The sequence below is a fragment of the Manis pentadactyla genome, chromosome 7, assembly GCF_030020395.1.
Source record: "Manis pentadactyla isolate mManPen7 chromosome 7, mManPen7.hap1, whole genome shotgun sequence".
NCBI classification, from domain to species: domain Eukaryota; kingdom Metazoa; phylum Chordata; class Mammalia; order Pholidota; family Manidae; genus Manis; species Manis pentadactyla.
This window is the reverse complement of record NC_080025.1, coordinates 47,820,670-47,834,247: the sequence shown is the minus strand read 5'-3', so window position 1 is coordinate 47,834,247 and position 13,578 is coordinate 47,820,670. Positions and strand designations below refer to the sequence as shown.

The 13,578-nt window shown below is 49.0% G+C and overlaps 1 protein-coding gene across 9 annotated transcripts; it reads right to left on the bottom strand.

Moving 5' to 3' along the window:
• Positions 1–233: 233 nt before the first annotated feature.
• Positions 234–13,073, bottom strand: HUS1 (HUS1 checkpoint clamp component). 9 transcript variants are annotated; one of them, XR_005031453.2, is made up of 10 exons: positions 12,873–13,073; positions 11,989–12,116; positions 11,727–11,903; positions 10,117–10,224; positions 9,054–9,128; positions 4,856–4,955; positions 3,537–3,656; positions 2,213–2,294; positions 1,534–1,660; positions 234–1,212 (listed from the first exon to the last, which is right to left on the bottom strand). XR_005031453.2 is itself a non-coding variant. In XM_036918847.2 (9 exons), the coding sequence occupies exons 1-9, from the start codon at positions 12,922–12,924 to the stop codon at positions 1,630–1,632; spliced, it is 873 nt and encodes a 290-aa protein (XP_036774742.2). In that variant the 5' UTR covers positions 12,925–13,072; the 3' UTR covers positions 234–1,629. The 9 variants fall into 9 exon arrangements, 7 of the variants coding, with proteins under 7 accessions (XP_036774742.2, XP_036774744.1, XP_036774745.1 ...); XR_005031454.2 differs by having other exon boundaries at positions 234–1,062; XM_036918847.2 differs by having other exon boundaries at positions 234–1,660; positions 12,873–13,072.
• Between the last annotated feature and the right edge of the window lie 505 nt (positions 13,074–13,578).

Here is a 13,578-nt window from a genome sequence, read left to right as displayed (position 1 = left end):
GGACCCCAGAGCAGTGTCCTCCACCAGGCCCTGGGGCCATGGGACTCCCTGCAAGGGGAGGACAAGGCACCTGGGTGTTAGGTACAAGCTCAGGCCCAGGATCCTTAAGCACCTGACCCAGCACAGGATGACCCCCCAACAGGGGCTTATTGTTAAATTAAATGCTCAAGAAAGGAAAACCAAAGGGCATTTTGTATCCTACAGATGAAGAAATATGCTGTTTTACTATTAACTTCTAAAAAATAATATTTTATTTTCATCATACATTAAAAACCAGCATTTAGATAATCAGAAGTAACAAATTTCTCAGAATGCCAAGTCACTACCACATTTTCTTTAACAGAAACCTAAATTTTATAAATTATTTTCAGGCACTGCTTCATTGTGCATCATGATTTTTAAGTTTTACCTCTGCAGCTGGAATTAATTTTGCTACAAGCCAAAGACAGGAGAGAGGATTCAAAATTAAAATGATACTTAGATTTTAAAGTGTTGGTTTAACAAAATGTTACATACCATCTGAACTAACAGTAAGCATCAGAGGAGTCATTCAAATACACTGGTTTTACAAAATAATAGGGAAAAGCTGTAAGAGAATTTTCAATTCTGCTTATTTTCCATTTCTTCCTTTTATCCTAAACAACTGTCTTACTTCTCAACTTGTAATGTTTCGCTAACATTTACTTGCATCTCCACGGGACATATGAGATTTCAGTCACACTAGGAAGCAGGGGGAGTATCTGGGGAAACAGGAGGCAGCCTGCCAGGACCCAGCCCAGGAAGAGGTGGACACACACATACACAAAGGCTCTCATCATGGAGAACAAACACTCCCTGAGAGCTCTTGTTGCTCCCCCTTTAATTGCACAGGTGTTCTTTCCAGAATGATAGGCCCAATGCCCTGTGCAAGACAGCCTAAGAATTAACACCTGGGACCTCAGAGAGCTGGGCGGAATGGCTGCTGAGGCTCTGGGCCAGCTCTCACAGCACCAGGCAGGAACTCGGGTCTTCAAGGCATCACAGCAAGGTCCCCAGGCTGCAGGCAGACACTCCATGACGCTCCTGGTAAGGAGGCAGCAGAAGGGCCATCCTTACCATTATCAGATTCCAAGGTATGGAGCCAGGGAGGGGAGCCCACAGAGACCCTAGTGCTCTGGGTCTGTCCCCACAGGAATGGACTCTCTGCTGCTTTAGGCTGAGCTGTGGAGAGTCCTTAGAGAAAAAAGTGCTGTGCTCAATGAACCATAATTTTGTGAATCTGCATTACTACACCAACCAATTCTAAGTACAGAAGGATTTTCTCAGCCTCAAAGAGAAAGTGCCATTTAAAGTCTGGATAAATAGACTCCTTTTCAATGTCTTAAAAGCAAAACAAAACAGACATGCAAACAAAGAAGTAATATGAAGAAGTATGTTTATCCTACAGCAATTCATTAACTCAGTTTTAGTTAAAATATTATAGGGGGAAAATAAGTCACACGTACAGGCTCTGAGCTGCTGAGAGCACAGCCGGCCTCCCAACACCTCACCCACCTCTCCCCGCACTGCACTCTGAGCTCCCCAGTCCAGGAGGATGGCTAGGACAAGGCAGGGATGAAGTACTGCAGGGAAACGTCTTCGTGGAGCAAATCAAAATGGATGATCTTGTTTTTCACAATATCTGGCGAGAGAAGAAAACCCATGACTGTGCAGACCCCTCCCAGCACACGTGTCACCCCAGCCTCCGAAAAGTGGCCGAGCCCTTGCCAGCGGTGCATGGTCAACGTGGTACGACCCCAGCTCCAGCCTGCTCCCCACCACCCACCAAGGGTGGGGGAGTGAGGCTGCCAAGGTCGGGCTGGAAACCCACATTTACCCAGGTTGCTGTCCTTCCAGAAGGCAGTTTTCTGCCAGAAGCCACCTAAGCTTGCTGGGGAAAACCCAACCCGGGCCTCACCTGCCCCCCAGGACCAGCCACCATGCCCAGCATTGGTGGGGATGTGGTTTTAGTAGGTGCACAAAACCTGCCGACTGCCAGCATAGAGCCCAGGGCGTCCTGCACATGCCTGGCCGGAGCGCTGCAGCCTCTGCTTGCCTCAGGAGCTGGGAGAAGGAGGCTGAGGCCAGCAGGGTGGTTCTGTAGCTCTGTGCAGCAGCCAGGCCCACAGCAGGCTGCCCTCCATACCTCCAGGCCAAAGGTGGGGCGCCAGGATCAGGGGAGGACAGAGCCTACCCTCTAAGAGAGCTGCACAGGGAGGTGGTGGGCAAACAGGGAGCCAAGGCACGCAGAGACCAAACTACCAGCAGAAACAGACCTGAGGCACACAGAAAAGGGATGAGCCATCAGTTTTGCTCTGTCCCAATTTGTTGGTTCCTCTCTGCTATGCTTGAAGACACCAAAGTCACCTTGGCAAAGCACAAATGGCTCAGCCGGAGGCACCAGGTGCACAGCCTCAAGGGGGGAGCCGGCTGCACAGGGCTGGCTTATATAGGCTCTGGCTACTCAAGCTGCCATTACCAGACCAATAGTAGTCACCCAAGAGCCTGTTAGAAGCTTGTAAGCAGATCTGAGGGACGTCTTAAACCTGCAAGGATGCTGGCTAAAGTGTAGCTGCCAAGACTCTCAGCCCTAGAAACATGCTACAGTCATGACACGAACCAACCATGGATCTGGCCACTCCAGCTTCTCCCGTTCCCCACACTGCCCCCCACTGTCCCCATCTCCCACCTTAGGCCCTCCTGATGCACTACCCACCCTCCCAGAGCTCTCTGCCCTCTTCTGCCTCTCCTCAAGGGCTCTCCTTGTCGGAACTACCTCAAATGTTCTGTTCCTTCTGTACAGTGCTAACAACCTGATGATTATGTGACACCCCTGGGCCCTCTGCCTCAGCTCCACCTGGGAGTTGTTACATAAAAGGTCCAAATCCAAGCAAGGGCTCAGTTCCCATTCGGCTAATGCAATCTTAGTAGCAAGGAGACAGAAAGAGCCTTGAAGGATCCTCAGAAGGTAAGCCCTTCCTCACGTGCAGTCACTGAATGAACAGCACTAAGGCAGGTATGTAGTCAACCAAAATCAAGAGACCACCATTAAAAACTTGGGTTCAGGAGGCAGCCACCGAGAAACGGGATAACTGCAGCAACTGCTCAGGGTTAGACATTCCTGTTAGGAAATACAGGAATCATGATGGGATTTAAACCTAAGCTGAATGAAGTCAGGGACTCCACATGCGGTGGCCAGATTAACACGGCAGGACCCAGCCAGTCAGCACGTTCTCCAGAAGCTTCTCTTGGGTGCAAACCCACATGTGATATCAGGCAAGGCACCAAACCTGTGCCAGCCGGTGAGGCCATAGGCCTCCAGGAGCCACGAGTGTCCCCAGCTGTTCCCTGCTCACCTTCCAGGCACTTTTGAATCCGGGAAAATCCAAATGCCTGCCTGCCCTACATGCTGGAGTCCACACACTGAGCTGTGCTGGCACACAGGAGACTGCACGCACCTTATAAAGGCTACAGTCCATCGAAGTATTTAAACTGTGAAGTGAATCAAAGCAACTCACTGCACATAGCCTTGACAGGGTTCACTTGTTGTCCAGCAAGGAGCTGCAGGAGCTTCCGGATATCTATGTGCACTTCCGCCATCTCGTCTGGGCTTCTATCTTGAGAAGCGTTTTCAGAGGCTAAAATGACATGAACATCCTGGGATGTAACAGGGAACCCAAAAGCAGTACAAGGACTATTTATGTAAATAAATGATTCACATTACCACTCCTTTGAGCAAGCTCTAGAACTCCTGCAAGACATCAATGCTTCAAGTCATGCATTAAGAAAGCATTAAAGTCCTAACTCTTTAAAACACCATGCTAATTTCCAGGAAGTCTTCATGTGCTAGGACCTAAAATACGACTCAAGTCAACCCCTGTGGGTCAAAGAAAACCATACCTACTCACACTCTTCACATAGTTAGGATTTGAAACATATGGATTCATTTTAGTGGAGTGAAAGAAAGAAAATGTCCTTTCCACTCTGGGAAAGTCTCAGAGGTAAGACCCTAATTGTTATTTATTAAAATAAACAAACAAGTAACAATAAGTTCCTTCAAAGTAAGTCATTTCACACACTGTTACCTAAGCCTTAATCATCTGGATTTCCCTTTGCTGGAACTGTGTGCCCTTCACTGTAAAGTAAACCCCTTGCAATACTATGCTAAAAGTGTCTTCACAGCAAACTTGCAGTAACCCATTTTAATTCTGGAAGTGGCAGGGACCTGACATTATCTGTTTCAGAGCAAGTGTGGGACTGCAACGTCTCTTACATTGTAGGAGACCACTTTCTGGGTCCTTTGCCTTGCTCCCCGACCGAGCACCCCACTAACTGCCTGCCCACTGTGTGAGCTCTGCAGACACAACTAAACCCTGGATCTAATCTGGTCAATCTTCCTTTTGTTCACAGCTGCTGAACCAATTCCACAGTCCTTATCACTGTGGATGAAATGAAAACTTTGATCACTCGAGACAAGGCTGCATTTGCTAATTCCCTAAGTATTAGAGAGACTAATGTAGGAGAAAATAAGAAATGTCATCTACATTTAGGACCCCACTCCAGGTGAGGAAGCAAAATCTTGGGGGGCAGAATCAGGCACCTGGAGATCAGCTGGCCCGATCCCCAGGCCCAGTGCCAATCCATCAGCCCCTTAGTGGCAGGAGGCGGCTGGCGTGCCCACTCCACTGTAGAGACAACCCCTCAGCCCTCTGTTCTCTCCCCAAGCATGAAAACATAGCCAACCCAATCTCAACGTCCTTCCATTTAGAGAGCTCAGTAAGATGTGTCACCTGTAACAATTTATCAAAAGCAAAACACAACCCACCAGAAATCTTACCTAACAGAGGATTTCCAAGATCTTTAAAATGAGTTGTAACACACACAAATTCAGTTTCTATTTTCAAGTTCAATTCTCCATTTAGGTTTGCTTCAATAATCTGCAAATTGAGTATTTTACAGACTTAAAAAAGAAAAGGAGAGTAAAAGGAAAAAAAATATGGACATCAGCTTCCACCAAACCAGGTAACAAAGTGGCCCCACAAAACCCCCAGCACTTCCAAAAGCACTGAGACCCACACGGCACCAGCAACAGCGAGAGGACAGCCTGAGGACCAGGACCCCAGTGGGTCCCATCAGGGTGGAGACCCACAAACAGGGGGACTGGGGGACTCTGCCCAGAGATGGGGTAGGGGTGGGGCCTGGGGACAAGCCATGCTGGGAGCAGCTGCTGGCGGTAGGGGCCAGGGGCCCTGGTTCCAGGAGGGAGGAGAATGGCCAGGTCTCCAGAGGGGCAGACAGGCTGCTGCGGGAGAGCCTGGGGGCTGCCCCGTGCTGCGGTCACAACACAGGAGAGCCTGGCGCCTGAGGCGGAAAAGCCCTCCCAGTCCCCCCTCACCCTCCAGGGTCATGTCAAACCCCAACCAAGTAACCTGAGAAAAGGGACCAACGCAGGCCAGTGGAGTTCTTAGATACGCGGGCACCGCACAGAGCAGACACACAGGCTCACCTGGATGCCCCATTGGGCAGAGCCTGGAGAGGGGCCCAGAGGGGCTGGGGGCTCCAGGATGGGGAGCGGGAGCCGCACTCAGGTCTGAGTAGAGTCCAGTGGCTCAGGGGACAGCTAGGAACCCAAGGAAAACTTCAGGAACAGGAGCTAGGCTACAAGGAGGGCAGGAGCAAGGGCCTAACAGAGCACAGTGAAGGAGGTGAGACAGAAAGACTAAAATGGCAACTACTAGACTGAGATGGGGAGGCAAGAAGGGCCTGGTGGAAGGTGGTGCCAGGAGGGAAGGAGGGAGCGTGGGGAGGGGACCAGCAGCAGCACAGCGGGCCGGGCGAGGCTGGGTCAGCTTCCCCAGGAGGACCCGCCCCCGCACTGGGGCAGGACAAGGACAAGGGCAAGGCCACACCATGCACTGCAGTCACCCAACCAGCCAGCCAAATGGCTGGACCCCACAGCACACGAAGAGTCCCTGTGGCAACCAGAGCCCCTCCCCACTACCACATCCCCACTCCTCACAAGGCAGAGAGACTCAGAGGGCTCCTTGCCAGCCAGCAACATTCCCCACTGGAACACAAAGGCCCAGGACAGGCTTCACACCCAGCCAGACGGACACGGAAGACCAATGCAATCCCTCCCAAGGTATGGGAACAGCTAGAAAAGGCAGGGTGGGCCTTACCTCTCTCTGCCCAGCCTAAGCTAAGGGCGGCAGTTGAGGGATAGGCTGCTGTGTAATTGCTGGGAACCATCAGAGATGGGGGAGAATGGGAGAGAGCTGGAAAACGCATGCGCTCACCAACTGCCTCATTGTTATAAATGGCCAAACCACATTATAACTACAAATTTAATCAAACCACAAAGCCTTCATAGTTTAATGAGAACATAACTCTTTATTTAAGAAACAAACTCAGGTGTTGGGAAGTGAGATTTCCAAATCCAGAAAAGTCTAGAGACACTGCTGTCACATGGCTGGCACAGGGCACCCACAGTTCAGCTCAGCATGGTGACTGCCCCCCCACTACCCGTGACTCCTCCATGATCAGAGGGGCTCCACTCCACCACTAACTGATCGCTTCTTTTAACTAGACAGAATCTAGAAAGGAAGTTCCTAGGAAGATTCCTACGCCTCCATGATTTAAGATTTCCCTTTCCCATGTGGGTATCCGCCCATTTCTAAAGCCTGGCAGACCTTAGGAAGGCTCATGCCGAGGTTTGCAAGGCAGCATTTTCCTCAGTCAACAGTACAAGACTGCCACCTAGCCCCCGGAAAGATAAAGGCAGCTGTCTCATCTGGCAGGGCAGCAAGGAGACAGGGCCAGAGGCAGGCAGCTGCGACTTCACAAGCCTTGGCCGCGGCTAAGGAGTAGGTACTTAGTGACTAACTTAGCGTTCCTTCCTTGTTCTTTAAACTGGTGAATTCTGAGTACTTCTCATTCTAAAAACAAAACCTGGTTTTTAACTTGAATGAGCTTTTACTTCTGAGGCCCTCAAACGTGCTCGCTGCATACTCTAGCAGGCAGGTGTACCTTTGGGAACTATTCACTGCCAACTACCTGCACACATACCGTTATATTTCTAAGCTCACTCGCCACTCTCCTGACTGAAATCAAATACAGACCTTCCTTGTTAATCTCCAGGACTGCTTACTGGGTCTCTGTAGAACTAACACATACAGAGACCATTTGTTTCACACAAGCACACACTCAATATCTACCTGCAAATTCTCACTGCTTTAGAAAAACAATGGTTTTGTATAAATAAGATTTATTCAAGAAGACAGCCTATAGTGATCCTAGACTCAGGTCAAGCTTAAATGCTCTCCTACACTTTCTTCTGATTCCTAAAATCCCTGTCATCAAATGTTAGGTCCCACCTCTCCTGACCACACCCAGTGTGTGGTGCCCAGTGGTGCTCAATCAAAACTTCCCTAAAAAACTAACAAATGACTAATTCTCTGAACACTGGCTCCACGTCTGTTTTGTGAATGTTACCCAGAATATTATCCACATTAACACACTCCACTTGAGGCTTTGATGGATATCTTCCTTCTTTCGATGACTGCTTTAGTAATTATCACCTACCATTTGTGGAATGCGCCTCTCAACTTCCAGAGAGTAGCAACGCCCCAGTCAGAGCTGCATGTCCTTCCAGCTAACAGTGGCCCCAGGGCGCACACAGCTGCACAGAGCAGCCACAGGTCTGTGTGGCTCTGAGGACTCACCTTTGCCCCCACATCATGCTGCCTCTCCCTTGCTTTAACAACTGGGCTGGTCCCATGCTCCTAGAAAACAGATTAGGCACGACGTAGCTCAGCTATCACAAAGCCCTGCTACAGTGTGGTCCAGACACAGGCAGCGTCAGCGCCAGGAGCTCATCAGAAACTCAGCCTCAGATCCCAGCTCGGCCCACCCCCATCAGCACCTGCCTTTTGTTCTGATAAGAACCCTGAGGACTCCTGTACAGATTCCCAGTTGTCCATGCTTGTTTCTCTACCCCACACAAGTCACACACATAACCCACCCTCATCGGCCACATCTCTCATTAAAAGAAGTTAAGGAAAGCCCAGGAATCTCAGCAAGGATGGCTTGAGCATCTCCAATGGGAGAGGAGAGATTTTTAACTTGCTGAGTCCCACTTCTTTTCCTCAATTCTCTACTTGAAGTCTTCAGACGTAGAATTCTCATTACCCAAGTAGATCTCATTATACACTTGGTTACCCTAACTTTCCATACATTCGATAACTTTGCACTTAGTATTTCAGATGGCAGTAGCCACTCTACACAATTTTTGTTTCTAAACATTCCAGAGAAGAGAAAAATGCCTCTGATAATTTTATCTGTCAAAGCTACTTTGCTGACTCATTTCCACTGGACTGAAAGAACAATGAGATCCTTGGATTAATTGCCCTGCCTCTTCTCTCCTGGGCCTTTCTGAACCTCTCTGGAAGTCCCCACAGTATCTCCAGAGGAAGCTTCCACCCTGACAACTGGATCATCATCAAAGGAGCCACAGGAGAACCAAAGTTAGCCCTGCACACACGGTGTGGAGCAGGATGCTTGTGTTCTGGGGTCTCAGTCCTGGGCTCCCTGAGACATGAGACAAGTAGAGAAGGACACTCAAATCACTGTCAGTATCACTGATTCATAAAGAAACACACAAAAAAATCACATTAGCAGATAAAACATGTAATGTTCTGTCCTGAATATAAAAAAGCTGGAACTGTAGACCATTCCTGATAAACCATAAATAGAAATAGGAGGAATTAAGGCAAACATGAAAGCTCTTTCCCATACAGGGGAGCTAACAAGCACTAGACAGGTTTCTCAGGGCACCTGTTAATGCAGGTTCTCCACACAGGCCAGTCCCCGGAGCCAGCCCCAGGGAGGGGACCCCGGCCACCCAGACACCTCTCGGCGACTGTGAGGCCATCCATACCTCCGCTAGATGAGGTCTCCTCCCAGAACATGCAGGTACTTCTAAACCTAACATTTATAAAATACTTGGAATACCTTTTGCTAAGGAAGTTATAACTTACAAGGTGATTGCTGATGTTTTTCATTTTTTCCACAACACTCTTCATTGTCTTCAAGGCTGGTAAATAAATACTAACCTACAAAACCAATGAGAAAAATCAGAAGTGTTAAAAATATTAACAGTCAAGTACTGACAGGTGCTTACTACCCGTGTATGGAATGCTTCAAAACTCTGGAATCCTGTGTTTTTAAATTGCCTGAATAATGTTCTCCTAAAAATATAAATAGAAAAACATTTTACAGTTTCAATAACTCATGCTGGCCTCAGGTTACCTTGGCAACCACATCCCCTGTGGGCCTTCTTTGATTCCAGGATGGCAGCCCTCCAGCTGAGATGCCCCTGTAGACACCCAAGGGGACTGTGACTCAGCACCAGCAGAGGCCCTCCTGTGAGGGCCACAGCGTAGACTCAGGAGCCTTTCCTACTTTGAAAACACTGCAAACATGTCCAGGCATTAGTGCCGAGACTGGCTCCTAACAGGGCTTGGCACAGTGCTGGCTTTTTCCCAGCGTGCAGGTGCCTTCTAGTAAAAGCCAAGTAAATATTCTTCTTCAGTAAGTTGTGATCAAGAGGGCCAGGACCCTTTGGCATCATCTTTATTTCTGGTGGCGCTGGGATCCCATCGGCAGGACGGAAGTAGCCTCTCCTTTTGGCTCTTACACACTTCCTGGACATTGCTCCTTACAAGGGAAACCCACGCTGGCACCTGAGGCCATCACCCCCAATAGAAATAACTGTCCTCCAAAGAACTAGTGCTAATAGTGAGCAAGACATCTGTCTCTTATCTGTCGAGTATGGAATTTCTACTACATGCAGCAGTTTCAAGATGTTTTTCAAATTGTTTTCTTCATATTTTTAAAATAAATTTAGATAATTTACAAATAACAAAAGGCAAATATTCTAATTTTTCCCTGGAGTATCATTTAAAAATGAATATTACTTTCTTTTGAGGTACTATGCAGGTTTCCAATAAAACACAGTGATAGAATAGACTAACTAAAATCAGAGAATTCAAATCACACCATTTAATATGTGATGAGCAACAGGCTCTGGTCATCACTCACATCAGGGTCCGGGACTGTAGGTTCTTGTAAATCCTTCCACAATTTTCTAGGAATAACCTTTGTGGGGATGTCGTGTGTCACACTGCGACTACTGCTTGACACAGATAGCTGCCAAAAGAATTAAAAAATATTTTTATAATGCCACCATTTAAAAAAAGCAACAAAAATACTGAAGGAGAGGTAAGGATGATACCAAATCTAAGTGGAATGTTCTCACTTCATTTATCCAAGTCCACTCAACAAGTATTTATGGTCTGCCTATTCTGCTCTGCATCCTGTTAGGATTTGGAGGTGTGGTAGCAAAACAAGGTCCCCAGTGTCCCAGTGGTGCAGTGGATCAATAAACAAAAAAACAAAGACATGAAATTGAATGAGCTGCTCATAATACAGGCACTTGTTACAACGTTGAAGAAAATAAAACAGAGACCAGGTGAGTGTGAGGGGAAGTTCCTAGACTGGGAGGTCAGGAAAGGCTTCTCTGAGAGGTGACATTTCAGACTGCACCAGAACAGGCAGCCATGAGAAGATGGGGAAAAGGGGGACAGTGCCCCAAGTGGAGGAACAGCACGTGTAAAGATATGAGGCAGAAAAAACTAATTTGAGGAGGTAAGAGGTCGCTGTTTTTGCACAGAACACTACGCACTGCAGCGTCAACACTGCTGGGAGGCAGACAGTATTCACCTATGACCAGAGGCTTTGATGAGACATTAGCAGACCAAAATCTCCCACATGTATAGACAGAAAAACATTTTATGTTACTATCTTGCTTTTCCTTAAGCAATTGAAGAACAATACCAAACTCACATTGGTGTGAATACTGATGTGGAATACTCTAGTTGGCTCTAATGACTGCCTGATTGCAAAGAGTTGAGAAAAAGTTATGAAGTGGAAGAATCCTCTTTCACTGAGAGCTCTAAACTGAACACAACACTCACGCCTAACACAAAGTTCACATGTGTAAAGGAGGGGCTGCAAGGATGAAGGAAGTGGGGGGAAGAGGCAGTACTGGGCTGAAGGTAGGGGTTCAAAGATGAGAAGTAGGGTCCAAGTGGAAGCCCCAGTGCCACCAAACTCTGGGATCTGGCCAAGAATAGGACACCTCCTGGCAACCACTTTAAGGGAAATAGTTTTTGATTTGGCTCAAGACAGGCTGGGCACTATGTGAAGGGCTCTGACTCCCATGGTAAGACCTGTGAACTTCACCCCACAGAGTGATAGCCTGTGGGGAGTGTGTGATCTGAGGAGTGTGTGCATTAAGTTCTGGTAGGAAAACAGATATCACAAGAGAATGAGAGGTCATTTACAGGTGTCAGAGCAGGTTGCTGGGAGAGACACTTCAGAGGTGACAAAAGACAGAAACTGCAGTTTCTAGACAAGGTAACAATATCCCTGAAAGAAATGGAGGACCTGACAAATGCAGATCTGAGAAGAAAGATGCAGAAGTGTGACTGCACAGGAAAGGTAGCATCCCAGCTGCATATAATAGGGTAACAACTATTTATGGGCAAAGTTTTCTTTAAATAAAACCAACTACCTTCCACCAACTGTTAAAAGCCTAGGCTTATGACTACTTTCTTTCCTGGGAAGTTTCCGAAGCACCTCCTACTCACCAGCTCTATGGAGACTGTGAGGCAGGGAAAGTGTTTGTTAGTCAGCTTGATTTTCAAGGCTCTGGAATTCTGGGCTGTTCTCAAGGCTCGAGATAAATTTTCCGATGTTAACTCTAAGTAAATTTCATTGTTTTCTGCAGAGATACCTTCCATCTGAAATTCGCTGAAGAAGTTCTCCTAAGGGAAGACAAAGCAGGGGACATGTGTGCCCTTTCCAGTAGCATTTGGACAGTTAGCAGGCCTCTTGCAAGCTTCTGCTCACCTGGTCCAGCTCACACCACATGCTCACCCCTCCACTGGCCACCTTGTCGGACAAGATGAAGTTCAGCTTATCAGGGCTGATGCGGAGAGTGCAGGTTTTGGCAAGCTTAGCTATCATGTTACTGACTCCTGTAGGAGGGGATTAAAGTAAGGAATTACTGAGAAGCACATCAAATATCGCAGAGACCAACTTGGCTTCCAGAACTAGTTCAACACAGTGCAATTCCCAGAGGAAAAACAACCGTTTACACTGGTATATCCCATTTGAAAGCACTATAGGTACCACTGAAGTCATGCCAGCCTCCCAAATCCCAACAATCTTGCAGGTAGGCAGCACACACCATGACTGTTGGAATAAGGAAACGGAGGCTGGGAGGTCAGCTGGCGCCTAGTGGGCGTTATTCACTCACTAAACAGGCACTCGTGGCCCACCAGTTGCTGTACCGCAGAGGCCAAAGCAAGGTTAGGGGCAGTCAGGAGATGGGACCACTGGGGCTGGACAGCAAAGGGATATCTGCGCTAGGTAAAGCTGTCTGCTGGGGGCAGCACCCGCGAAGGACAGCCGCCGGACTGCACTAAGTTTTAGAAGCAATCCTTGGCACTGCTCTCTGCCCCAGTCCCCACCGGCATCCAACCCGAACCTTCCCCGGGGAAGTCCCCCCAGCCTTCAGGTGCCCTCGTCCCCGTGCACCCCACCTGCCGCAGGCCCACGCCCCTACCTCTGACCCCATTCTCCTGCGGGCCTCTCCTCCCCGCCTCCTCCTCCCGCGGATTCACACTCCCCATCCCCGCGGGGCTCCACCGCGCTCACGGCCTCCTCCCAGTCCGTCCCCTGTTCCCCGCTGTCTCCCCACACCGCCCGGGACGACCACGGTCCCCGCTCACGCGTGAAGTGGTTCAGACAGGCCGCGTCCACGATCTTGGCCCGAAACTTCATGACTGGACGCGGGCCGCAAGGGACGTCCGTCTGCAGCGGACCCGAGTCTCTCCTTAAGAGTCCCGCCGGAAACGAGGCCGCGCTCCCATTGGTTCCGCTCGGCCCAGCAGGCCTTACACGTGGTCCGGGGTCACGCCCCTCAAGAGGCAGGCTGCGGGATTCCGCTTCGGGTCAGGTTCCCGGAGGAGGTGAAGACCTAGGTCAGGTCCCGGGGTGGGAGGTCCCAGGGTCATGAACCCGGGCAGGGAGGGGTCCAGAGTCACTCTGCGGAACCGGTGGTGTCCAGGCTCAATCCCCAGGGGAGGCGGGGGACGGGGTCTGCTGTCACGTCACTAGGAGGTGTGTCACGGGGAGGCGGGGGGGTCCCAGGTTACGACCCCCGGGAGGCGGGGTGACGGCGGTATCTACTTTTAGTGACGCGGGAGTCTTCACTCCCGCCAAGTATGGGAAGTGCTCTGAGGATTCAGATTTTGAAAGAACTTTGATGACACCTATTCCCAACTCTACTGTAAAACATCTGAAATAAAATCGTTTATTTATAAAGGATTAAAGGAAACTATGACACACACCACCACCACCACCCCCCATCCAATTTTCGTGCTTGTACCTCAGCAGAACAGCCCATGTTGTATTATGGTTTTAAAGTTGTTCAAA